This window comes from Notolepis coatsorum (assembly GCF_963971535.1).
Source record: "Notolepis coatsorum genome assembly, chromosome: 3".
Taxonomy (NCBI): Eukaryota; Metazoa; Chordata; class Actinopteri; order Aulopiformes; family Paralepididae; genus Notolepis; species Notolepis coatsorum.
This window is the reverse complement of record NC_140167.1, coordinates 56784943-56812658: the sequence shown is the minus strand read 5'-3', so window position 1 is coordinate 56812658 and position 27716 is coordinate 56784943. Positions and strand designations below refer to the sequence as shown.

General features: G+C 45.3%; 1 protein-coding gene across 2 annotated transcripts; it reads right to left on the bottom strand.

The window, feature by feature from the left end:
• Nucleotides 1–2965: 2965 nt before the first annotated feature.
• On the bottom strand, nucleotides 2966–27498 carry manea (mannosidase, endo-alpha). Of its 2 annotated transcripts, none has more exons than XM_084310309.1 (5): nucleotides 27224–27498; nucleotides 25788–26433; nucleotides 22771–22880; nucleotides 8582–8658; nucleotides 2966–4069 (listed from the first exon to the last, which is right to left on the bottom strand). In XM_084310309.1, the coding sequence occupies exons 2-5, from the start codon at nucleotides 26323–26325 to the stop codon at nucleotides 3436–3438; spliced, it is 1359 nt and encodes a 452-aa protein (XP_084166435.1). In that variant the 5' UTR covers nucleotides 26326–26433; nucleotides 27224–27498; the 3' UTR covers nucleotides 2966–3435. The 2 variants fall into 2 exon arrangements, with proteins under 2 accessions (XP_084166435.1, XP_084166434.1); XM_084310308.1 differs by having other exon boundaries at nucleotides 27249–27498.
• Nucleotides 27499–27716: the final 218 nt, after the last annotated feature.

Genomic DNA, 27716 nt, shown 5'->3' with positions numbered 1-27716 from the left:
GCTCTTGAAATTGTTGTATTCATCTTATATTCACTTATAACTTTTGCAATGATTTGTTTGTTTGGCAACCTCTGCATGGTTAACAAACTTTGCCAAAAGACCATTGGCACCAACATGAATGATCTTTTCCATGTTTATCAAGTTTAGTCACTCTGAGGGCAAAGGCCATCCTGGCAGACGCTCAACACCCTCTTCATGCATTGAGTTTCGACTCCTGCCATCAGAGAGGAAGTACACTTTCCCCAGGAGGGCCAAATCAAAAACACATATTTGAAATAATTTGTTCCCTCAGCCGTTGGGTTCTTAAACAAGCTGTAGGCCTAGTTGCTATTACACACACACTTTAAGAAAGGACTGATGGACTCTTCGTGCTTTTATAGCTCATTGCAATTTTATTATGATGCCCTCTGCTGTATATTTATTATATATGTATCTATGTCTTTATGTCTGTCTGTATTTATTGTTATGTGTAACTGCCCCTCAGTGACAATAAAGAGTAAGACCATCCAATCCAGTATGTTATCTCCAACATATATAAGAGAATGCTGCCATCTTAAGGCTAAAGAGAGCAGAGTGGCCACATGACTCCCCGGCTCCCTCAGGCTCAAAACACCTGCATGTTGTATAAAGAGGCCATACAATCAGAGAGATGCCAAGTCTAGAGACGAGCCCCCGGTACACACACCACTCAAGCAGCTTCAAATTAAAGGCACCAGCTCAAGCACCGATCTCCTGCACACCATCTATCCAATGTATCATGATCTATCAATTGGCCATATTTCTGACAGCCTCATTTCATCTTCCTCTTACAAACAGCTGTGACTTACTGTAGATCCGTGTTGTTCGTAAGCCGGACCCGGGCCAGATGAATCTAACTCCTTTTTAGAGGCTTTATGGTATCAATACATTTTCAGTAGTGATAAGCTGCTCCATATGCTTCACATGAGATGCATTTATTATATTCCCACCAGTAGTGTGTGGGGGGGGGGGGGGTATAATATAGATTCAGAAAGCCTGAGTGATAGCATAGGGATCATAGTCAGGCGAAATATGCAGTATAGCAAAGTTATAGTATCTCCATTATTGGTGACCAGGCTGAGTGAGGTCAGGGAGTATAATGAGGCATTGCACTCTCTTTTTTGTCAATTTAGCACGTCTAAATTAAAGCTAGATGAAACGGGGCTAATTCGTTCAGTTTTAGAAACATAGCAGGCTTTTTGTCGAATGCATTGTGATGTATTTGGGACACAGAAAGAGTAGTATAGTCTATAGTATAGCCTGCGGAGGGCTACGTTTAAAGAATAAAAACACAACCATATTTGTGTAGCATCAACCTTTACCTTTGCATGGATAATTGTTTGAGGTATTGGTAGGCCTATAGAAAATTGCATAATGAAAACGGTTCAGTTGCACCTATATGCCAATACGAAATTACATAATTTCACGTTGATTTGGTCCTGTATTCTGCCATGCGGGCTAGAGGCAGAGCTCATAAAAGGGCAGCCCATCCAAGGTGAGAATTAATGTTCAGCCAGTGCGATTTAACATTGAAGGTCATGTTAAAACGTGATGGTAGCCAACGCACTACTAGAAATGGGTGTCATTCGTAGGTAGGCTACTATATTGAAGTTGATGAGGATCATAAAAGCATTGGCACAATTATTGTGTTGCTAAAAACGGCCCTTTTGCGCACCATATTAATACCAAGTGGACAGCGGTAACGGAACATCTTTTCAATGAAAACAGTTAATCCACTGCGAAGAGTCGCGAAATCGATGGGGATAAAGCATTTATCCACTAATACTTTGTGTGTAAATTATCTAAGGCAGACCATATCTTCATAATAAACAACAAATCCGTAATCGTGGATGAAAAGATATGCCGTGTGTGGCAGGCGTTGTTTTAACATATTCTGGAGGTTAATTATCCTGCAGAACCAGGTACCACTCTGCTCAGCCATGGACGCGCGGGGATAATAAATAGCTATACTGTACATGTTCACTCACCATCTCGACTACTGACGTGAATCAAAATATGCATATCTTCCCCATGTCCTCGCTAGGTCGTTCCCTCATTCAAAGACACCTTGCTACATGCCGAAGGTACGAGGAACGGGGATAAAATAAATAATCCGCAGGAATAGATTCAGATGCGCCCGCATCCATCGTCCTGGTGCCTCCGCTGCTTTCGTGCAACGGGGGCGCTTCCCCTCCTCCTCCGCTGCTGCTCCACCGATGCAAGAGAAAAACGGGAAGAATCCTAAACGGGTGCAGACATTGACGGCTAACCTACTCTCGCTGCCCTGAAGACCAAATCCATCGTTTCGCGTGTGAGGGCGCCATGGATGCTGTGTGGGATGTGATGCGATGTGGAATAATTCCCCACTGGCTGCCCATGATGCGCTACCATGCCCTGTTTACTGACATGCAGCTGCAGGCTGTAGTGGCGGAGCCTCAGTCTCTGTGTGTGTGTGTGCGCGCGTGTAGGATGCCGAGATTTAGCGTCAGGCGCGCGTGTTGAAAATGCATTAATGACGATTGAATATCAGACGTGAATCGTGGGGTTGGGTCAAGATCTTCATCTGAATTGATATAAACAAGCAAGAGAGAACCCCTAGACACCTGCCGTTATTATTAGGCCTACTTGGCCTCGCAAATGTCTTTACTCAAAAAACACATATCGGACGGACACAGATAATGGGCAGAAAGTCTCTTTAAGAAGCACAGGATGTGGACGTGTGCTGCGCCTATTTGGATAACCTGACCATTTGTCCAATAAACTGGAGCTGTCCTGAGGAAATGGCTGTGCGCCCCAGAAACGGTCCATAGTAGACGCTAGGTTGGACAGAGATGCCATTCAAATCATAGCCTACACATTATCAATATGTAAGCCTACTCCATTTACATTCTGAGCAGAAAGATGGAAAAGGAGAAAGAAACTAAAGGAACAGACCAGAGAGAAGGGATTAGTTTGTTGATGTATGCAGGGAGCAATTTATTTCTGTCTTAGTTTTATTCACAAATAAAATAAAGGCAAAAAATGTGTCTAATAGTCAAAGATAGACCTAGTGGAGAAAAGCTTTTCCAAAGTGTGTCTGGCACAGTTTAGGCTTGTAAAGTACCGGTACTTCATTGTGACACCAGAAAGCAGAGCGCTGTGCAATCATTGTCACGAGACAATGTCAAATTATCATTGTCATTAGACAATGCAAGTGCATCAAAACAAACCACTGAACACTACAACAGTCAAAATCAAAACAACAGTAGCCTTAATTGCATTAGGCTTTGCAAGTACTTTGGCTTTTTCCCATACAATTACAATATTGACCTATTGTTCACTTTCTGATTTTCTGTATCCGTGACCTACAATCGTATTCACAACAAGCCAGGCTAATCCTTTCAGCGCTTTGTCGACAAGGTCCTTTATTACAGTAGATCATTCTTGCCACCTCCTATGTTCGCCTCCAAATATCGCCGCCCATTTGCGGGTGATCTCCAGGTAAACCACCGGCTTGTTGGGCAAGTAATCTAAATAAGCCGCCTGGCTCGTCTGGGGGATCGCCATCTCAATCTGAGTCCCCTCGTGCCACTCGTTGAACGACGTGATGGAAATGAAGTCAGGCCGGGCCTCCAAGGCGGCGTTCAGGGCCATCTCGTAGTATTTCCCGTTAATGCGGTTGCGCGTGTTCTGGAAGTTCCACGGCCTGACGCCGGTGTCGATGTAGCCCGGGCCCACGCTCGGGATGAAGATCAGGCCGTTGTCCTCGCAGAACGTTTTCACCGAGTCCCAGTTGCGGTGGGTGGACCCGTAGGAGAAGCCGTTGGTGGCGAAGTAGGTGTAGAGGCCGTCGAAGCCGGACGTCAGGATGTCCCTCTTGTGCTTCTCCTCCACCAGCAGGGCGATGAACAGGGCGTCATACGGCGTGTCCCGGACGCTGTGGCTCTCTGTGTGTTTCAGCAGCTTGGCCCACTGCTCCGAGTTCAGCAGGTACGAGTCGTACACATAGAAGAGAGGGAGCAGCTTGTTGTTGTGGCTCCTGTGCCTGAAGAACGCAGGGTGCTCTCCGTATCTGAGGGAGAAGAGTTATCAGATGAAGAAAGAAAAGACAGGAAAAAAGGAGATTAAAGGTACTATTATAGATAAAACATTTGATCCATTTTATCTAGCTTTTAGAAAGGTGCAAAATAAAAGTATTTCCACCCCCCCCCCCCCAATAAAAACATTGATTAACACTTTCAGTGCCAACGACGAGATTTCTCGTTAGTTCATGCCAACGACGAGAAATAGTCTTTTTCTCGTTATTTTTTTTATTATCGATTGCCATTCATTTTTCATCAATCTAGCCTCATGTTACCAGTGGGGATCGGTCTGAGCTCGAGGAGGGAAAATACCGCCCCCTATCGCCTCTCCGGATGGTACTGCACCCCATTGGATTGGATTGAATGAAACGCATGGAGAAAAAAAAGTCCTGCTTCCACATTTTACTTGTCAGACAAGTAACCGGAGACGATCCAAGTCATTGCCCACCACCAGAACAGTGGAGAATATGTGTTTCCAGTACCCAGCGTTGGATCAATAAACGCGATCGATATTTGGAATGGCGATCAGGAATTGGAATAATCTTTTTGGAGAACATCTGATCTGAGGTAAGGAATCTATTTGACCAGTCTTGGGATAATCAGAGCTATTTTCACCTATATATCAGCGTGTGCCATATGTGTGTATGTCTGTGTGTGTGAGATCAGGAAATAAGATAATCGATTTTCAGCCTAGGGCTGGGCGATATAACGATAAATATCGCGATATATTTTAATAATCGATATCGAATATCAAAAAAAAAAAAAAACGAAAATCTTTTTTTTTTAAGTTTTTTTTTTGTGACCTGCAACAGGGCAGTTTTAAAACCAGAGACAGTGGACAGACTTGTCTTTCTTGCCTGCAACTTAAAGTAATGGCTTTGCTTGTCCAAATGACAATACTGACCAAATTGAGATTTATTTTTCTCTTGTCCATTTATTTTGTTTGCTTTCTAATTTAAAATACAGTTTGAAACCGTCTGTACACAGTAGGCTATGTGTGCTAGCAGAACTAGACTCCAGTCACGAGTCACGGTGCACATGTGCGGTGGTTTGTCTACCAAAAAAGCGCCAAAAGATTGAAAATAAACTAGCAGAGCCAGAACTGTTCAACTCCCCTGGAGCCACAGCCAGCAGAGAAGCCGGTTTACTTTCGCTTTTAAACCAGCTGCAGCCTGAGAACTGGAGTGTGAGGGGATGTAACACTAAAGACACAATGACAAAGAATTGCTGCAAAATAAACATACATCTGTTGTTAAAAAAATTTAAAAAAATTTATATACTTATAACAATTCGATAATTATCGATATCGAGAAATATGATAACATTATCATATCGCTATCGCGATATGATTTTTTTCCATATCGCCCAGCCCTATTTCAGCCCGCTTCTATAGCGTGCATAAGTACACATATACTATCGATAATCTAGCGTTTATTTGAAAACGATTCATAAATAGGCCGAAAAATGACAACGTGTTTTGTGTATTCCAGTGTATTCCAGTAAAGGGCGTTTATCACAGAATCTTTTTTTTTTCTGAAACTTTCAAAAAACGAGCGTTTTTAAAAATGGTATAAAACGGAAATGAACCGATTAAAAAACAATCCGTTTAGACAATGTTGACTGCAAACAAGTCATTGATAAGCGACGTCCATATTAGACACATAGCCATAATTTAAGATATAGTTTATGCGTTCGCAAATATGAGAGCTCGGTCATTGAATAGAGCGGTGGCACGCAACAGGGTTCCTAGGCACCGCATGGCTGGCACGGAAAGTGTTAATGAATTTATCATAAAAAAAAAAAAAAAAAAAAATTGGTCGGTCCAAAATGAACGCTGTTGTTTGCATGTTGTGTGCATGTATCCCCTCCCTACTTTCCATTTCACCACGTGGAATTCACCCGATTGGATAAATGACAAGTTGGTGCTCTAGTGCGGCATCTAGTGGCTGAATGTTATCTGTAGCACCTTTAACCCCTTAAGCCCGACGGGCCCGGTACAGGGCCGATATTCATATCATGCAATAAATCAATCAATACAGAACGTATGTTGAGTTTCTTTTTCAAATGTAGCCAAGAGTAAAGATCCTAACCCATCAAAACAGCAGTCAAAGTGTATATTTTCAGCACTACGTTTGTTTACCAATGATTTTAAGTGTTAACTCATTCACGGCCAATCACGTAATATTACGTGTTTAGATTGTTTTTTCTTTTATTCGATTTTAATATCAATATTACACTCATGGACCTATATGTTACCGCTGAAAGCCATACTGAGACTGAGAAAAGTGCAGTACCAACCAGATCCTGCTAGGTGGCAGTATCGCCCACCCTTTGAAACCCTGTTCCAGACTGTGTCACATCTAATGTCCTCCGGGCGGAGGATTTTGGTCCAGGCAAGTCTAACGCTTCACCCAAGCAACTTGAAACACATCTAGCACATTCAATCCATAAATTGTGCCAAATTATGTCCGGGACCTGATGGACATCAATACTGGAAATCGCGATCAGACAATTCGAATATTATTTTTGGAATAACCCCGATCAAAGGTAAGGACTATCTGACGTCAATTCCACCTTGATCCTATAATGATTTCATATGATCCAGCTTATATGGTGTTCAAAACTAATGCAGTTACTGGCGATCAGAGCATAAAAACTACCCGCCCCCTTTGATGCATTCATGATGAAACATAATACCCATTATATACATTTGATTTGGAAATAGTAGCGTGTCCAGGCGAGAAACGCCAACGACTTTAGCAAAATTCACATAGCACCCTATAACTCAGCTTTTCAGGAACTGGATCACTCCGAAACTATATAATATTCACCACGGGATAACGTGCAAACGTATACATGAAAAAAATCCTCTTTTTCGCATGTTCGACGGGAGATAGTGCCTGTCAAATGACCATAGTATTGTCTCCATAGCTATAATATAGAATATATATATAGCTCTGCAAACATAGTGACAGTGAAAATAGGCTATGGAAAGCTGGCGCATTAGCTACAGGGATGAGGGTAATGGCTGGTGCTGAAATGTTAATAGCGAAATATGAGTTTATAAATATCTCGGGGGATCCCGACGTAAAACCGGTTGAATTAGACGGAAATAAAGGAAGCTGTCTACACGGGAAGTGTGTGTAATCCTATGAACGAGGAGACCCAGTGCTTTCGAATTTAATAATACTACACTTCCCAGCTCACGCCAGCCCCTGTCAATCATCTGACTTCCAGTGGGAACTTTCTTTTTTTTTTCGCTATTTTCGGGATCATATCTCACGGGTCAACAAACCGGAACATTGTTGCCATAAAATACAACGTTGTTGGTTTCTTTACCTTTCTGTGAACGTCTGGGGGGAAAAACCCTGTAACTGTACTTACAGTAGATTTCATTCACATTCTTTGCTGCCCTGTTACGGACGCCTGGTGGTACTAAATCCAGATTGAACTCTGCCATTGGAAAGAGGAGATTTGGCCCGATACATAGATGTGTGACTTTGGCCATAATAAAGGTAATTTATAGGCCTGATATTCTATGTTCATATTTCAAATTGCATGTGTCTGGATGGCAAAATTCAGTATTGCATCTACAAAAACCCCTGTAAATCATCTGCCCTTTATTCATTTGCTTAGAATTTTTATACACTTCTGAATGAGCTCAGTGGCAATTTACCACATCTGGTCAATGTTAGCATGGTGTTATTCACAGTCAAAAAAATAAATAAATGAATTTGATATTCTCCTTTGGTTCATTACAATTTACTCAAGCCTAGTAACAGACAATATTTCACTGGGAATACCATATATGTCCCTAAGAACATGCAAATGGACCTTGTAGAAGTTGAGCAATCTTCCATTTACTTAGGTATGTATTTATAGGCGAATTTTCAGAAAATATGGCTAGGGCTTAAGAGTTTAAAGGAGATATGCATTGCTATTCCTTTCACTATTTGGGCAACTTTACACAATTCCTGTGAGTCTATAGAACACATCTGTAAAGTTTCTTTAAAAAAAAATCTATTGTTTTAAATTTTTTATCAATTACTCAAAAGCAAAACATTTCGACTTCAAGATTCCAAGCCGTTTGTGCTGGGCTCCGCCCATAAGCGATTTGAGTGACAGTCGAACGGAAATTAACGGATTAAAAAACAATCAGTTTCGACAATGTTGACTGCAAACAAGTCATTGATAAGCGACGGCCATATTAGACACATAGCCATAATTTAAGATATAGTTTATGCGTTCACAAATATGAGAGCTCTATCATTGAAGTGGGTGGTGGCATTCAACGGGGTAAATAGGACACAGAGGCTGGCACTGAAAAGTGTTAAGTATATAGGAATGCTAATAGGACATCCATCATCACCGTCGCTGCTGAATTGGCAGGGTCGATAGTTGGATGGTGAACGATGCCCTGGTGCTATGTGTTGATGGGTGTATTGATACACAGAAAAGATTGTCAAAATAGACAAAAATAAAAACCCACTGCATTCACTCACTTGTCAATGATGTACTTGACGTTACTGAACATACTGGTCTCATCTCTTCCGTTGTACGGCTCGATGTGAAAAGCCACCTGCACTTCAAGTAAAATCAACAATGATGGCGACATGAAAGAGACATTGGGATTAATTTGACAAGACATTTAATGGAAAAATATCAGACTACATTCACAACTCTAAGAATATCAATCTGGAAGATATTTGAGGGGGGGGGGGGGGGTCTATTTAATATGTTTTCTTTTGTTGAGGTGTGAGTTTTTTTCTCTCCAAATGTTTTTTTTTATCCACTTTTTCTCCCATTTTCTATATTTTCTCCCATCCCAATTTCGTATCATCCAATTCAACCCTCCCCTGTCACGAACGCCGTTTCTTGCCTCCCACAAGCCGGCTGCAATGTGGACTAAGTCATACATAGCACAAGTCCCCTCCGGTACTTGAGGTAACAGCAGTCGCATCTTTTCACCTGCGCAGCTCGATCTCAGTGGCGAGGAGTAACGCGTGGGAGGCTCACGCTGCCCCCGACACTTCCTGATTCTACTGCGCAGGCGCACCAACCGACCTGTAGGAGTCGTTGTCCACAACGCCCGATCCCCACCCATCAGTTTCCCACCCCCTAATACGGCCAATGTGTATTAGTATGAACGACCAGCTAAACTGAAAGCAATGTGGAGCGCTGGGCTCGAACAGGCGAGCCCAGCGTCTCCGCATTCGTGGCGAGCGCCTTGCCCACTACGCCACGTAGCCGCCTTTTCTCTCCAAATGTTAACCTCCAAATTCTATCTTGGAATTCATCGATCTCAAACCCCACCCCTTGGACAAAACTAGGGAAGCAACAGTTGCGATTGGGGGGATCAAGAAAAGGGGTTTTCACACACCCCTACGCTAGTCCGTCACACTGTCTGCCCCAAGTGCCTAATTACTCCCAGGACCTCCCTGCCCCTAGACTGTTGTGTGTTTGTGTTACACTTGTGTAACACTCGTTTGTGTCTGTACACTTGTTTGTGTCTGTTGTCCGTCTCCAAGGGTCTGATTTGGAAAGTGGTTGGGACATAAAATGTATATATTTTTTTAAATGTTGATTGCATTTCCTGCTATTCTACACAATATACTATGACAATATAATACATTCGTGTACACTATAAAAAGGGGAGAAAAGATCAGTACAATCATAGCATTTAAAATGTTTAACAGTTCAATTCACAATATAACTACTGTTGATACAAACATGCACACCACTTAGTCACTCTCTCTTTGTTTGCCTGTATGGACAACATCTATGTAATACACCGTCGCCGACAAGCATACACGTCTAGTTTTGGTCTTGCAAATGGGATAAGGAGGATGTGTTCAATGAGATAACATTACAGAGTGTCTCTCCGATACCTGAATTGACAATAAGTGAATTATTATTATTAAGTTAATAAACACCGTAACTTAAAAAAGGCCACTGTTCATGCAGAGATCCCATTCTTAGAATGAGAGTGATGGGAGAATTTGGTGTAGAATGATGCTCAAATCATGCTCTTTGCATTACAGCTCATAGTGCAAACTCTCACCCGTCCACTCCCTGCCTGCCTGGGCTCTCTCGCTCTTTTTCTGTCTCTCTCTCTCTGATGTCTATGGTAACGTTAGGTTATGACTATAACCAAGTTCTGTTAATTAGGGGTGACGCTTGGCATCACTACTGCACTATCTCGCGTACGTGCACGCGTACTGAATAAACCACAAATGTACCTCTAATACCAGTATTAGTCTGACCACACCCCTCATCAGCTTACCTTCATAAGCAGGTGTGTGGTCACCTGCTCTCCTCCTTCCCAAGCTTTCACCACAAGGTGAGGTCAAGGGCTGCAGCGGCCGTCTGATGCCAAGCGTCACCCCTAATTAACAGAACTTGGTTATAGTCATAACCTAACGTTCTGTTTCATTAGGGGCTCTGCTTGGCATCACTACTGCACAAAGGGAGGCCAAGCGGAGCCGCTGGCTGACAAATACACCCCGCTGACAGCCCCCCAAAACCATCAGAACAGGGAGGGCCGAGCCCCCCCGACCCCCCCTAATGGAGGGTATCCCCCCTATTAGAGGCTTCACGGGAAGGCGACGGACCCGACCGTGCGAAGAGGCACTCAAGCAACTTAACGCACAGGGTGAGCAGACCGTGGCTTGACCCCACGACTACACACACGCACAACCCGCATGCCACCCGGGAACGAACGGAGGAACAACCTCGTTACTGCCCCCAGAATCACGGGGTCAAGGGCAAACCCAACCCCGTGGCAAGGCCGTAGCAGAGGAGCGCGAAGGAAGACCCAGACCCACCAAAAGGACTGGACTCCCTGGAATGGGGGCCCGGAGAAGTCCATGATGCCAGCATCAAGACCCCACCAGGTGGGCACGTAGTGCCCCGCCCCCCACATCGCCAGCGTATTCGGACAAAGGCCCCCCAGTTACTGCACCTGGTAATCCCAGGCGGTATCCCAAGTACTAACCAGGCCAGAACCTGCTTAGCTTCCGAGATCGGACGAGATCGGGCGTGTTCAGGTCGGTATGGCCGTAAACCGAGCGGGCCCCGTCCCCCCAACAGTACACCGCCTGGCACACTAACCCTGCAGAACAGACAGTCAGCATGGCCGTAAGCACACAAAAAAGGTTAACCAACGGAAGCAGGCAGCGCACCGGGGAAAAACCAGGCAACAGGCTGTTAACCCTAGCCTGGAGACTGCGGACGAGACAGGCGCCAGAGGGGACAGCTGAACACAGCCGCCCCGGCGGAAGGAGCGTAAGCTGGCGGTGTTGCATGACCAAGCCTCCATTTAAAAACCCCCACCCAGAGGGGTCGAGGCAGAGAAGGCTGACACGATTGGCAGACGTCATGAACGTGCAGGGGCACCCTCAAACGGTGAACCCGGGAGTTGACACTGCTCCAACACACCAGGGAATCAACCACCTCGGTGTTACCCAATGCGGTGGTTGTTCCTATAACCCCTCAAGAAAAAATTCCAAAACACACCTGCGGGTATACACCGGCTATACCGCAGTACAAGTGTTTCTGTTTCCAAAAAGGGTTAACCCAGGCCTACGGGTCGCAAACATCACTTCGGACCGGGCCTGGCGGTACGGGAAGCACAGGGTCACCAGAGGAGGTCAAAAAACCACCCCCACAGGCCCCTCTTCGCCATGCGTGAGAGAGGAGCGAAAAATAATGGAGAACCAGCCCCTAAGCACACCGTACCTGGTATTCCCCGGCGGTCTCCCAACCAAGTACTAACCAGGACCAACCTGTGTAGCGGCCGAGATCCGACGAGATCGAGCGCGTACAGAATGGCATGGCTGTAAGCCATGACGACAGTGCTGAGTAAAAACATACCCAACCAGGGTCTCCATAGCGCTTAACCCTGTGACCCCCAGACCGACCTGGCATTTTTCCCCCTGAAAAAAGCCCAAGTCCCTCAGGGTACCAGAACAGCAGATCTGCATCCCCGGCGGACAACGGGTTCAACTGATCTGGACCAGCGTGACCAGAACCAGTCCCGTGCCCTAACCACGCCGACATGCCTACTCCAGGAGAAGGGCAGATATGCGTGTTGATCTTAACATGAAAAGAAGGCGCCACCCAGACGTTCGGACGAACCGCGCCTGGTGGCCCACCCCAAGGGCGTGAGACCCCACTACATATGTTCAGATCCATCCCGTCATCATCCCCCAGACATGAACGAGAATCCGTCGACAACCCACCCAGGTCATGGGATGTGGTCGTCGGAAGAGGAAAAACCCCCATCTCAGTTGCTTTATAAAAACGCTGTTTCAACCACAAGCAACCAAGGCGTGCCAGTCAATCGCCTGTTTACAGCGAGCTAGCACTATACGTGCGTCGGGACACACCCCCATCAATGAACAGGCTATTTAGACCTGTCATTGAATCCCCAAGGCGCCCAGGGGAACGACAAGAGGGGTGTGACACTCCCTAACTCCAACACTTCTGGAATAGAAAGAAGGAAGCATCAACAGTATGTATCCCAGTCTACACAGCCGGGGTAAAAATTTTTCACATTTTTACATCCCACCACCCTCCCATAGGAAAGAGACGGGGATCCCCAGAGAGACTTCCCACGCGAGCTGTACAGATTGAAAAGAATATATTGCACCTTGAGCCATGTAAAAAACTGGTTTTAGGGCCTCCGGGGAAGAGGCACTGAACCCATACACACTCAATAAACGAATTGAATCGAATATACATACAATAGAAAAGGACCCTTCTAGAGGGTCCACTCACTTTGACAATCTGAGGAGGAAGGCTCTGTACTCTGATGGAGGCTTCCTCACATGGAAGAAGGAGTCCGAACTCACAGAAGGCCTGAATAGGCGCTTGGTGAGGAGGAGCCCTGACCACCCCCCCTGAAAACAGATCCATCACATGGACCTGAACAGCACACGGAAGTCCTACCAACAGAGACGCGCACGGTGACGTACTCTATGGCGGGGGAATTCCTGCGGTGCACACGCCCAATATACCAGGCCGTGGGACCAGGAACTCCCTCCCCCCCCCCCCCCCCCCCCCCGTAACGTGCCGAACCGCCACGTGACGGAAACCTTGAAGGACAGGGGGTGTACCCCTGACCGACAGAACAATGGGGAGAGGAAAGGTTACCAGTTCACCCCTTTACGACCCCACACCCATGATACGACGTAACGACAAAAAGAGAATATGACACAGTCATAGTCAGCTCTATGAAGCGTTTCACAGCTCCACACAGCGCACGAGCTAACCTGCTATCTGATTTTTACTAAGGAAAAACACAGAATAGAGAGGGCTCTAAGAACCCCGGTCCAACATACACATGTGCTTCTGTGGCCAGTACAACCCAGTTGTAGGTCACATGACACACACAACCCATCATCACCTACAAAAAATGGCAAAAACACTCAACAGAGGAACGCCGTTTTTTTCACAATGAGAGAATACATCATTCTTGATTAGTATCGACCACAGGCCTTGCTAAGCACACATGACAGCAACCAAACCAATTTCCCTTTAGGAAATAAGTTTCTCCAGCAGATTTAGCACAACCTCAGCAACCAAGCTAAGAGTTACATCGTATCCCTACCACACAAAAGACACAATTAATGCACAACATGTCTGATAGGAGGTGATAAAGTCCCCAGGCAACCGGGGGGGAAAACACAATCCTCCTATTTTACCCTCAATACGGCCAGTTAAAACAGGAAAACCTGTTAATGTGTGAACACACTGTTCATTGTCATTACAGTCTGAGAAAGAACATTCTTTTACTCACTTGTCACCAAGCATAGCTTCATAGGTTAGTTACCTTAGTTGTGAGTACACGGCCGTGTTACTCACACAACAACCAGATCATTACATCCCGTTTGCACGGAGAAGCTAACTGCCAGTGACAAAAACAGCTCACACATAACCCGCAACGTATCCTAAATGCATTGTAGCAACACACGTTTTGGGAAAAACACCGTTATTCACAATACATTTAGCAAAGTAAAACCAGAAGACGTGTTATGAGGTCTGGTCAACCCCGTTCCTACCCGGAACGCAGATCAGCGAAGTGCAGTCACAAGACACCGTAGAACACAGCCGTCCTGTGTTGTTCGATCCGGGCAGCGTCGCCGCTCCAACCAGTCGCTACAGTCCTCTTTGTTGACGCAATCCCCGTCCAGGCTCAGGGCAGGGTCGACGAACATCCCCTGTCAAGGATGACGTCGTGGTCAAGAGTGTAAAACATGTTAAAATCAAAGCACGTTCAACAGAATAGCATCAAGCTAACGGCTGCTCCAACCGTTCGGGTGCTATTGCTTCTGCTCGCGAGACGCCGATCTAACGACGCACGCGATCAGAAGCGAGCTCCCGGCGGCGCACGAGAAGCTAAGCTACCCCGCGCCAGGCCATGGCCATAGCAGCAAGCTAACGTTACCTAGCGACCACGACATGCTAGCCCCGCAGCTAACAGCTGACTGGCTAATAGTAGGCCTTAAGCAGGCCATGCAGCGATCCAGCAGGCTAACGCAGCAGTTAACAGCTGACCGGCTAACCGTAAGCTATGAACATGTAAACAATGACATAACACTCACCCAGACAGGCCGCCGTTCTGAACCTCTCCTCACTTTTTAAGAGAAAAGAGAAAACAAGATGTCAACACCGCTTCACAACGGTGACATTAACACATCCGACGGAATCAGCACAGTACCAACTGGCCTGTGTAGCTGACTTTGAACATGAATCTGCCGCTATCGCACATTACATGCACATATCCCCTCGTGAAGGAATACTCTCATTTGGATATGAAAGATGGGGCCTTAACACGGTGACAGAGAGAATCCACTCGTCCAGAACACACAGGGATCACCAGTGTCAATGGTCGCGGCCCACTAGTTAAAACTATAATGGTCTCCAGACCAAGGCCTTCTGTCGCCTAGGTGGCTGAACAAAGGACCCTAGTCTGGGGCCGGTTTCCATAAACTTTGTCAAGTAGCCCCCATAGCACTAACAGACAAGTGGAGCCCGCCAGCAAACACTACTCACCCAACCTGGAACGCACCGCTTCTCACAACAGCGGCATGTCCGACAGTTCAGCTGTGGCCTGACAGGTTTCACCCCAACAAACACAGCAAGGAACTGCAGTTGAGAAGCATGCAGCGGCGTGCTCCCAATACGAAAACCGGTGGAGGGTTTTTAGAATGATCATCATCTTCTAGACACTCCAGTACGAAGACAATATCGCCGTATTTTCTCGAAAATAGTGAGAGAGAAAATAAAGATATGATGTCAACGTATCCTTGTTTCCCAAAGCTGCTCCTAAACCTTTCTTCCATCATGGTGTCAAGTGTGGGGATCTACCGAGGCACTTCTTCCTTGTGGTGAAAGCGAGAAGGAGGAGAGCAGGTGACCACACACCTGCTTATGAAGGTAAGCTGATGAGGGGTGTGGTCAGACTAATACTGGTATTAGAGGTACATTTGTGGTTTATTCAGTACGCGTGCACGTACGCGAGATAGTGCAGTAGTGATGCCAAGCAGAGCCCCTAATGAAACAGAACTTCTGATTTGCAATACGACACTATAATAATAAGTTGACTCACCAAATTAGTAATTTGCTGATAGATGACTCAGCTTCTTACTACTTACATGGTTACAAACATTTACCAAGAAATAAGACCATGTGTCTCTTTTTCTTGACGTCCATGATGCTGAATTAAGAGGATATATTGCAGGAAGTTTAATCAGAAAATAATCCATTGTAATGTTAACTACAGTAACCCTGTAGCCACAGATATGGGATTTGAATCAGGGGCAGACAGAACAGCAAACTATCAATCCAGGAAGAATTACTATTGCTCCCCTTGTTTGGCCAACAACAAGTATGGTGCCAACATTGTGAGGCACCTGTCGCTCACTGAGCGGCACCTGTCAATCATTGGGTTCTGTGAAGCACACGTCACTCACTGTGAGTGGCACCAGTCAATCACTGGGTTCTGTGGGGTTAATCTTCCCTGATGAGGGGCAGGTGTGCGAGTCTAATTGTCCCTGATTAGGGTCAGGTGTGTGAAGTCTATATCTAGCCCCTGGTTTCTGGTGTTTCAATGAGATTGAGAATGAGATTCATTCTCTCATTGTCAGCATCCGGCGCAGTCATGAGCAGTCGCATTACAGAGAGCTCTCACCATCGATCCAAAACAACAAGGTTTTGTGCACATTTTCTCCTCCTCATAATATGGATTACGGATTTATACCTCAATTCATCAATGAAGCAACATCTAACAGAAGTGGAGAGAAGTGAAAACGGATTTAACGAGACCCACAGTGACTTCTACCTTCTCAATGGCTCTGAAAAGAAACATCTACACGTCGGAACGGCGGCTATACACACGCTACTAACAGCGAGCCCGGCACGTAAGAACTTACCCCCGAATGGCAGATTGGACCGTAGGACCATGATCATCCTGGTTCTACTACTTTCGGGAGACATTCATTTAAACCCAGGCCCGGTCTTGACCAGAACTCAGGCGAGAAGACTTGGTCTGGCAGCGCAAGAAGCGAAGGTGGTTTCCATCGCGACCAACAGCAACATCAACAACTCGACCCGTGGCAACATCCACTGCGCGGACGGCAACTGTTCCCCAATGACGCCGCAGCAGACGAGCACACGTGAGGCAGAGACGAGAGGAGGTGAACCGAGGGTCGAAACCATGACGACCAACTCGACGCGGGATTTAAACATCTCGACGCCCGATAGCCGGCTAGCTAGCAGAGCTAACAACGGAAACATCCAGGAACGAGTCCTTTGTTGTTCCAACACGGCGCGGGACCCGACCCCCCCCCTCCCCCCTTCTTTGTTGTTCCAGCACGGAGCGGGACCCGACCCCCCCTCCCCCCTTCCCACCCTCAACAACAAAGCCCCCCAGCCCCACACAGAGGAACAGATCACAAACGAACAATACTTCGAACCTGCCAACATCAATGAAATAACCAACGCCAATGGACTGAACATTTTTCACATTAACATTAACAGCTTAAAAAACAAATTGGATGAAATCAAACAATTATTCATAAATGGTAAGGCAAACATACTGTGCTTCTCAGAAACTAAGCTTGACGATTCTGTAAAAGATCCAGAGATAGAGATTGAGAACTACTCAATAATTAGGAATGATAGGAACAAACATGGAGGTGGTGTCTGTATGTACATACACAAGGACACCAAATTCATCAACAGAAATGACCTGAATCATAAATCAATTGAAACTGTATGGGTGGAAATCCTATTCGAAAGGGCGAAATCCCTACTGGTTGGCACAGTCTACAGGCCGCCAGATCATAGTGAATTTTATGATACACTGGATGGGTGTTTAGCTGGAGTTGAGGTTGTAGACAAAATTCTTATTGGAGACTGGAACACGGATATGCAACGAAAAGATGCACCCGTCTTCAAGTCATTCAGTAGGTTTTGTGATCTGCACGGCCTCAGCCAGCTAATCACCCAACCCACACGTGTATGTGAATCAACTCAGACTACCATTGACCTCATTCTGACCTCCGACAAGTCCAAGATCTCCAAGAAAGGGGTTATAGCATGCGGGCTAAGTGATCATTATATGATATTCTGTACCCGCAAAAAACTAAAACAAAAGGCTGGCTGCCACAAAACAGTCACATCTAGAGACCTTAAAACCTACTCTAGCGAGGCCTTTAACCTTGAACTGGAGAGCCTGGACTGGTCAGATGAACTCAATGGTACACTGGTTGAAGAAACATGGCTTGGTTTCAAAACCAAATTCTCAACAATACTAAACGACATGGCCCCCCTAAGAACCACCAGGGTAAAAAATCGCGCTGAGCCGTGGATGCACTCCGAAATACTGGCCGCTATGAAAACCAGAGACAAAAAATGCTCTGAGTTTCGTAAAAATCAGTCAAAGCTTACTAAAAGCACGAGCAGTGAACTCCAAGCCCACGTGACTGAACTCAAACTAGAAAGAAACAGACTAAGAAACGACGTAAACTCCATGATCAAAACTGCAAAAAAGAATTTCATCAATGACAAAACTGAGGAAAACAAAAACAAACCACGTGAACTTTGGAAATTACTCAATAATCAACTAGGATGCAGTAAAAAACTTAAAACCAGATTCTCAAACATAAACATAAAAACGGACAACACGCTCATCACAGACAAGCTGGATGTAGCCAATTACTTAAACATTTTCTTCACAAACATAGCCACAACACTGGTAAACAAACTACCCTCCCACTCAGGGCTTTATGGGGTAGAACACATAGTAGCTTACTACAAAAACCTAGGGGTCCGCAAGGACGACTTCAAGCTGGAAATGGTAACAACAGATGAGGTACTCAATAAACTGAGCGCCCTCCAACCTAACAAGGCCACTGGCCATGACAACATCCCCTCCAAATTCCTCAGAGACTCAGCAGCCGCCATCACCCCAATCATCACACACATAATAAACCTCTCCATAAAACAGGGACACGTCCCCAAGGACTTCAAAATTGCGAGGGTGACCCCTCTGCACAAAAAGGGCAGCAAATTAGACCCAGGCAACTACCGCCCTGTTTCTATTCTCACCTCCATCTCGAAAGTCATGGAAAAAATAGTCTACGAACAGGTCGAAAAGTACCTAGCGGAAAAAAATCTAATCTACGAATTCCAATCTGGCTTCAGAACATCCCACTCCACTGACACATGCCTTCTCTATTTGAATGACCACATCAAACAAGAGGTGGACGCAGGCAAATACTGCGGCATGGTCATGCTGGACCTACAAAAGGCCTTTGACACGGTCAATCACTCCATTCTGATTGACAAGCTAAAAGCAATTGGTTTTGATAGTCTATCAGTGAGCTGGATGCAATCCTACCTTGAGGGGAGGGAACAGATGGTGGAGGTAAACGGTACCCTATCCCCCCCTCTCACAGTGAGCTGTGGTGTTCCACAAGGAAGCATACTAGGACCGCTACTGTTCCTAATTTATGCAAATGACATGTCGTCAGCTTGTGACTGCAACTTGTTCCTGTTTGCGGACGACTCAGCCCTGCTGGTCTCTGACAAGAACAAGTTACAGGTTGAAAAAACCCTCAGCTCGGAACTAGGCAGAATCTGCATATGGCTCGCTGATAACAAACTATCATTACACATGGGCAAAACAGAGTCCATTCTCTTCGGTTCAAATAACAAACTCAGCAAGACCGACGGCTTCTCAGTTACAGTGGGTGACAATATTGTCACAAGGAAAGATGAAATTACCTACCTGGGTTCCATCCTAGAGGCTAATCTCTCCTGTGACAAAATGGCATCCAATGTAATAAAAAAAGTCAACCAACGAACTCGATTCTTGTACCGGATCTCCTCTCTGGTAAACAAGAATACCCTGAAGACTCTGGCAGGAGCACTCATTCAGGGGTACTACGACTATGCTTGCACCTCATGGTACCAAAGCACCTCAAAGGCGCTAAAAACAAAATTACAAACATCTCAAAACAAACTGGTCAGACTACTGCTTGACCTTACTCCTAGAACCCACCTCACCCCTGCCCACTTTGACAACCTAGGATGGCTTAGAGTAGATGACAGAGTACAGCAACTTGCAATGGGCCTGGTCTACAAGATACACTACACGACCAAGGTACCCATGTACATGGCAAAATACTTCCCAAAGGTCAGTGAATACCACGATCACAACACCAGAGGGAGCTCCACAAATCATGTTAAACCCAGATTCGGCTCAAATAAGGGACTAAACACGTTTCGCAATTATGCCACATCAATGTGGAACGCCCTACCCAAAGCTGTAAAGGAATGTGGATCACTACCCACTTTCAAAACCTCTCTCAAGAGACACCTACGGGAGACTGCAATTCAACACTGGCCCCTGTAAATATCCTAACCCAACCCCCTCCAATGTACAGTCATTTACCTAGTATGGTTTTGTCAATAGTCCAATGTACAATTTTGTTTGTTTGTACAGAGTCTCCCCCCCCTCAATGTACAGTTTTGCTTGTTTATACAGTGTGCCCCCCCCCCCCCCCCCCCCCAAACCACCTCCAATGTAAATTACCCAGTATGGTTGTCAATATCCCAGTGTACCCAACCCCCCCCACCCAACCTCCTCCAATGTACAGTTTCTACGTCAAATGTATATACTCCCTTTTCTTGACTCCTTCTGTATCACAAACAGTACTGTATTTGCAAATCTGGTATGTCATAAATGTATAGATGTAGCAGTACTGACTATCTGTATGTCATGTATGTCATATATGTCCTGATGAATTGAAAATGGGGGACCCTGGTGGAAACAAGACGAAAGTCTTTCTCTGGTCTGCATCCCCTTAACAATTGTGTGTATTGAGCTGTACTGTATTGTACCCATTCTGCAATCTGTTAATAAAGTTTTCAATCAATCAATCAATCAGAGATAGTGAGAGCATCTGTGTTAGGCGATGGGTGTGTATGAATCATTGTCTTATTGCTAGGGATGGGTACCTTTCACATTTGAACCGGTACCTGTGAATCGATACCGGTACCCAACGGTACCTTTTTTCGGTACTTTAGTCTCAAGAAATTTAATTTACCTACCTCAGTCGTAAAAAAAAAATCCAAACTTCAAATAACTATTTCGACAGTTTTCGGCTCGTCATTGCTCCGACTGCTTTGTTGTTGAATCAAGTCAAATCCTAGGTAAGCATATATTGTGCGTGTGAACGTTGACATGAAAATAAAGTAAAAAAAAAAAAAAAAAAAAAAAAAACGGTTTCTCACTTGATTCGATACTCGGTAGTACCGACGCGTTTAGTTTCGGTGCCTCAAAAGTACCGAATTCGGTACCCATCCCTACTTATTGCTAGTGGTAGACAGAGCAACGTTCTGTGTCCGGCTCTAGGTGTGTACGCATCTACAGAAGTTACTACACTGATCCTATCTGCTAGATTTGTACACCTTTTAGCTTCTCCTCCGAGCTGCTTCCTTCTCAGTGCTGTGGCGCATATTCTGCCCTCGTCTCTGAGCTGCTTCCTTCTCAGTGCTGTGGAGCATATTCTGCCCTTGTCTCCGAGCTGCTTCCTTCTCAGTGCTGTGGAGCATATTCTGCCCTCGTCTCTGAGCTGCTTCCTTCTCAGTGCTGTGGAGCATATTCTGCCCTCGTCTCTGAGCCGCTTCCTTCTCAGTGCTGTGGAGCATATTCTGCCCTCGTCTCTGAGCTGCTTCCTTCTCAGTGCTGTGGAGCATATTCTGCCCTCATCTCTTTAGTGTCCCCGTTCCTACTCGACTGGCTGGGGCGGTCTTTTTCTGCAGCGTGTTACTCCACTCCTTTTCTCATTGGAATTTTCCTTCAAGTAGCTGCACAGCAGCAGAGTTTAGTTGTAGAATTCTGTAACTCCTCTCAGAAGTGTTAGCGAGTAGAGCGGGAGAGATTAGTTTTCCCTGTTCCCTTCTATCGCTTAGTAACGCCTCGGTTCGCATTTGCATCCCAACCCCCTGTTACCCATAACAAAGCAGTACGTTAGTCAAGTCAAAAGTAATGGCACAAAATCCCCCTACAGCACACCCAGCAGTAACATTATTTTGCTATCAATCTGTTAATGTTGGCTAAGTATACTAGCTACTTTTATAGTGTTAATATGCCCATCTATGTGTGTACAGTGCTAACCTTAGCGAGACTATTACAATTCCTGGTCTGTAGTGAGTTAGCCAGGACATCTGTGTCTTTCATAATGCTCAACAATCGATGTGTTTAATTTGATTCCGGTACCGTAACGTTATGATCACAGAAGGCAAAGCACCTGCAACGCGGCGGCCTGGATTGTCTTGTGCTCGAGGTCTCGGAGCGCACTTCACCGTTTGATTCATCCAAAATGCACTCGAGCAGCAATCACTGCATGGAGGCAGGAGGCGAGCAAACAAACACCAATAGAAACTCAATTTCTCATCCCGTGAGAACATGAGGGAGTTAACCCTTTGTAGAGCCAATGGAAATTATTTGATTCAATGTCAAAAGAGATGGAGTCACTTTTAGATCAGAAAAGGGGTAACTTTTAGGTCATCAGAAAAGTGGTAGAGGACATGTCCCTACAATAAAATAGACCCATGTCTGTCTCACTTATTTATAAAGTAGACAAAAAAAGATGAGTGGCCATTTAATATATTATTTATAAAAATCTGTAAAGGTGCTATAGATAACATTCAGCGACTAGATGTCGCACTAGAGCACCAGCATGTCATTTATCCAGTCAGGTGCATTCCATGTGGGGAAATGGGAAGTAGGGAGGGGATACATGCCTGCAACATGTAAATAACTATATTAATTTTGGACTGGCAAACTCATTCAATTCATTCATCAATAATTGATCAATCATTGGGGGGGGGGGGGCCAATACTTTTATTCAGCACCTTTCTAAAAGCTCTGTGGATGTATTACTTAAAAAAAAGAAATGATCACTCTACGTAAAAAGCTTATCTATAGCACCTTTGAGGGATATAATACTTGTATAAATGGCACCGGTTAGTTTACTTCCTCTTTGGGCAGAGATGTATGACAGTGGAACATTGTCCACTTTCTGTATAAGAATGTTAAGTTCTTCAGATTTTAAAATCACACTGGTGTGATCACGCAGCTCAAAGGGATTTATGGTGTTGCAGTCACTGTACACACCTTTATACTGTACTTATGTGCCACCTCCAGCAGTAAAGGCACAATGTCATCTGTTGGCTCACCGTTGTCATCCTTCATACCTGGAGGGTACCAGGAAACGGCAATGACACCTGGAAATAAAACGATTGTCCAGGTCAGTGGCGGCTGGTCAATAGAGGGCGCTAGGGAGCCGTAGTGCTGTCAGACCCGGATACGGGTTGTCTTTTCCCTTTATTTTCTTCTCCAAGTGCTTCCATTTACATGTTAAAATCACAACGATTTACTTCATGCCCCCACACCCCTACAGGGGTTTGGTTTACAAACATGTCACCTTTTCACCTCTTATCAGTTTGCAGGTCTGGTTATATACTGTAGTTACTGAAACTGAGTGAATATGGCACAGGCCCACCTAGAATATTTTTCACCAGCCGCCACTGGTCCAAGTTGAGTAGAACTGCAAACCGCAAGACCTGGGCCCTCATTTATCAATGCTGCGTACACACATATGTGCGTAAACTGTGCGTACGATCATTTTCTATTTATTTTTTTAATTATGTTTTTGGTAGATATTTTATTGTTTTTTCCGGGCAGTCCGGTAGAGAGAGGGAGAGGAAGTATGGGAGGATAGATGGAGAAAGACATTCGGCAAGGGTCGCCGGGTCCGGGAGTCAAACCCGGGACGGCCGTGTTGCACCGCTGTGCGCCACCCCGCCAACCTGTGATCGGGAGGGAGTATTCCAAAAATAATATTCCAATTGTTTGATCGCCATCTGGTACATCCGATGTCCATTTGGTCCACGGCATAACCCACCACAACATATGGATCAGGGATATTTGATGCACTTCAATGGAACCGGGAGAACCGCTCCATTCGCCCAACAAAGAAAAGTGAGCCTAGTGACATTTGACCGTTTGCACAGGCCAAGATACAAGGTCTCAAATGGTGCTCGATACCGCCGTCTAGCCGGATGCGGCCGGTATTGCACTCGTATATATACGTGGTTGGCGTTCAACGGTTGTCGGCCAAACACGTATATAAACGTTTTTTATTGTTTTTACTACCGGGCAGTCCGGTAGAGAGAGAGAGGAAGAATGGGAGACAGAGCGGGGGGAAGACATTCTGCAAAGGACGCCGGGTCCGGGAATCGAACCCGGGTCGGCCGCATCACGACGCAGCGTGTTTACATGGTTCGCCACTTGGGCGGCGATGTGTTCCATAGACTCACAGGAATTGTGTAAAATTGCCCAAAAGTGAACAATTGTGGAACTTTAATCTAACTTTAAAAAACCGAAACGAAAAAAAGGCATTTATTTTGCAGTATACAGTAAACGCAAGCGCAAAATAGTGGATATATGAAGCATGTATGAGATCAGTTCTCCTGTATGGTTCAGAAACGTGGGCAATGACAAAAAGGGTGATGGTGGTGTTAAGGAGCTGCGATCGGAAGACGTTGAGGTATGTGGCGGGAGTCAGGTGGCAGGACGGGAGGACCAGTGCCGAGGTGGATGAGATCTGTGGTGTCAGGGGAATTGATTTCAAGGTGAGATATGGACGTCTCAGGTGGTTTGGACATGCGAGAAGATCGGAGGTGGGGGGGATGTTGAGAGGGGTGGAGGAGATGATTGTGGATGGGCGGAGGCCGAGAGGGAGACCGAAGCAGACGTGGAGGGGATGTGTGGAAAATTATATGAGGGATCTGGAGATACATGAAGACCTGGCACAAAACCGTGCCCAGTGGCGTGGAGTCATCATCGCCCGTCCAACTTCACTGTAGTGGAAAAAAAGGACGTAAAACGAAGATGATGATGATGGGTTGCACGGGTAGCAATTTGCTTCAGTGACTCGTTCATTTCAGTCATTACAGTGCAAATGTCGGGTCAGCTTGTCATTTATTTCGGTCAATGTGCTGGTTCTCTAGGACTGCGTCAGTCAACACCCTTAGCTCCTGTGAAATTTACAACTTCATTGGATTTATTTGTTCTCAAAATATTTAAAATCATACGATTAAATATTGTTTAAAATAAAAAGCAAAATACTATTTTGTGTGTCATGCTTCCAAATAAGATTGTTCACAAAAAAGTGTATACCTTCAATTTGTTGGTTAGATGACCTCCGTGATCAATCTCGCTCCCAGTGAAGTTTCTCATATTAGTTTGCTTAGCCATTATTCCACATTCCACAAAGAGGCACGTTCCCATGGGGGTGTTTAATTACCATATATGGTTAATTAGGGGTGGTTCTGTATGCAAATACTTAGAATCGTGCACGAGCATAGACTGTAAGAACAATTGGTATTTATCAACACAGAGTACTTGTGGGTGTGCGTACGACCCGTGTACGCATGTTTGATAAATCCCGATTCTTCTGTGCGTAGAGTGAGACATTCTAAATTCCGTGCGTAGGAGCGAAAATAGAACACTTTCTACGCATTATTGATAAATGAGGGCCCTGGTGTAAAATTTAAGGTGCAAATAAATTGTTCAGAAGGGAAGCACAGGGCTGGAGAGTAGGGCTGGGACATCACATGTACCTAATATGGAGGTATACCGCCATGGATCCATGCAAAAGTATGGATTTACTATACCATCATCCACGATATATACATATAGTAAATAGTAAGTTAATAAAAAAAAATGTAAAAGAAAAGAACATTTTGAAAAAAATAGCACAGTGATGATTGTATTACAAGAAAAATACTTATTTTAATTTTGTATAATTTGTACTGGAAAACTATACCGTCAAAACTCAAAACTAAGAAAAATATTGTGATATGACATTTTGGGCATATCACCCAGCCCTACTGGAAAGTAATGCTTTCATTCGTCCGTTTTTTTTTTTTATATTATTTAAAAAAAAAATTAAACCAGAGTCATGGTTGTTTACCATAGACTAGACAAACTCACCAGTCCCAGACAGAATTTACCATCATTTTCCATCCCAGGTCTAAATGATAAGTGCAAACGAATGACATAACATGTAAAAAAAACAAGGGGGCCCGGAGGGACAGTGTACCGCCCAAACCCCACGGCCACCTTACCAATAGCAGCCGTCCGCAGCTGCTGCATGTGGGCCTCGATCACGGAGGGGTCCCTGGAGCTGTAGGCCCCCAGGGCCGGATAGAAGTTGGCCCCGATGTCATGCGGTGGGCTGTGCCTCCCCTGTGGATACCCCTGGGCTACCTTGGAGTCCCAGTGCGGCAGCCGCGGGTGGTCCCAGTGAATGTACTTGCCGTCAAACTGGGGGCTGCCGTACCAGGTGTAGTAGAAGGCGTGGAGGTTGTAGTTGGGAGGAGGGAAGTGCCTCAGGGCGGCCTCCATGTCCACGTCCCTCTTCTCTGACCGGGTGGAGTCGTTCCCGGTGGTCCGATTGGGTTTAGTGCTGTCGCCGTTATCTCTCTGAGGCTGAGGGTCACTCTTTCCCTCTCCCCTGACGACGTCTGGGAAGAGTTCAATGGCGAGAGGGCCGCCCAGCGGAGAGTCGTCTGGCGTGAACATCTTTAAAACCACTGTAACGATGAAGACGAGCAACACCAGGCCAATTAAGGTGATGCACGATTTTCGCCTGAACCTTGCCATCCTTCAGTAGGTACCTGAAGCTTTCAAGCATGGTCCGTGGTCGAGACAGCAGTGGGGTCCTTCAGGATGTAGCACTTGAGAAAGTTGGCCGTCGTGCTTTTGTTTATCCTACGGGTTCAACGGAATGCACGTTATCAGAGAGTGAGAGAGACAGAGAAAGAAAAAGAAATTAAGATCAAAACGGTCACTGAAAATTATCTCCAGAATGTCATCCATTTCAAGAAATCCCATGTTATTCCCGGCTCCTGGTACAGTTCAGTTAAAGGAACACGCCAACATTATGGGAAATGCGCTTAGCTGCTTACCGTCTTCTCCAGAGTCAGACAAGACGATAGATACCAATTTCTTCCCTGTGCATTCAGTAGGAAGCTAGCCTAGCTTAGCACAAATGAATGGAAGTGGACACCTCTCCCTGAGTTTTAAGCTAGGCTAGTGGTCCGTATCCGCTCCCATTCATTTGTGATCATAATAGGCTAGTTTGCAGCCGGGTAGCCTTCTACTGAACCAGTCCCAGATTTTACATACAGTTCAAATCACAAATCTTTTTAACTTGACGCATGTTCAATGTTCACAAATGTTCATTGAATTGTCCTAGGGCACAGACAGAGACAAATTCACATTATGTGAATTCTTGGAATGTGTGGCGTTTCAATTTAACCCCGACACGAGGCTACTTCTACTGAGGGGATGGTTCCTAAATAGTCCCCCAAACCCTGCTGTATATCCAGGCAGAGTGATTAGGCTGCTATACGGAAGTCCTGCCAGCCGAGTGAGCCCAGCTAAATAACATTTTCGACCCGACGCACTATGCTTCAACACAAACACAAACCTATGATCTACAATAGCTAGAACTGGTTCATCAATAATATACAATAACATTGGCCTACTTAAACTGCACCTGCATTCTTCCCGGTGTTGCTTACATTACGACGAACTTTTAACTGGTGAGTAACAACAGCCAGCTGCAGAACCAGGAAAAGGGACATCGATATCCAGCCGACAAGACAGACCGACGTTTATATTTTTGCTAATTCAAATGGGATTCACACAATTGAAGTATCAAATAGGCTACGACACATCAATTCCCGTGGGAGAGTTCCTATTTTCATTGATGAGATGCCGGAGGCTGCAGACAGTTTGTGAATGAAGAGTAAAATGAAAGCGCAGTTTTCTTCTTCTGTCGAGTTCAACGTCGGTTGGCATCCATAATGTTGCATTACCGCCGGCGCCCTCTACCGGAAACATAATAGATCTACTACCCAAAAACATGTCAACTCATAGGAACTGTACCCATATTTCCAGCAATTTTGACACTGCATGGGCCTTGGAACAAAAGGCCTTAAGTCAAAGAAATGTTATCAGGTAAATACTCCAAATCAAAGTGTAATATC

Excerpts from the sequence above, each read along its gene's own strand:
- manea (XM_084310309.1), bottom strand. The coding sequence starts at position 26,325 with ATGGCAAGGTTCAGGCGAAAATCGTGCATCACCTTAATTGGCCTGGTG. Across the intron at positions 22,881-25,787 it reads GCTGCGGACGGCTGCTATTG|GTGTCATTGCCGTTTCCTGG; the intron begins GTAAGGTGGCCG and ends TTTTATTTCCAG. Across the intron at positions 4,070-8,581 it reads GTCAAGTACATCATTGACAA|ATACGGAGAGCACCCTGCGT; the intron begins GTGAGTGAATGC and ends CTTCTCCCTCAG.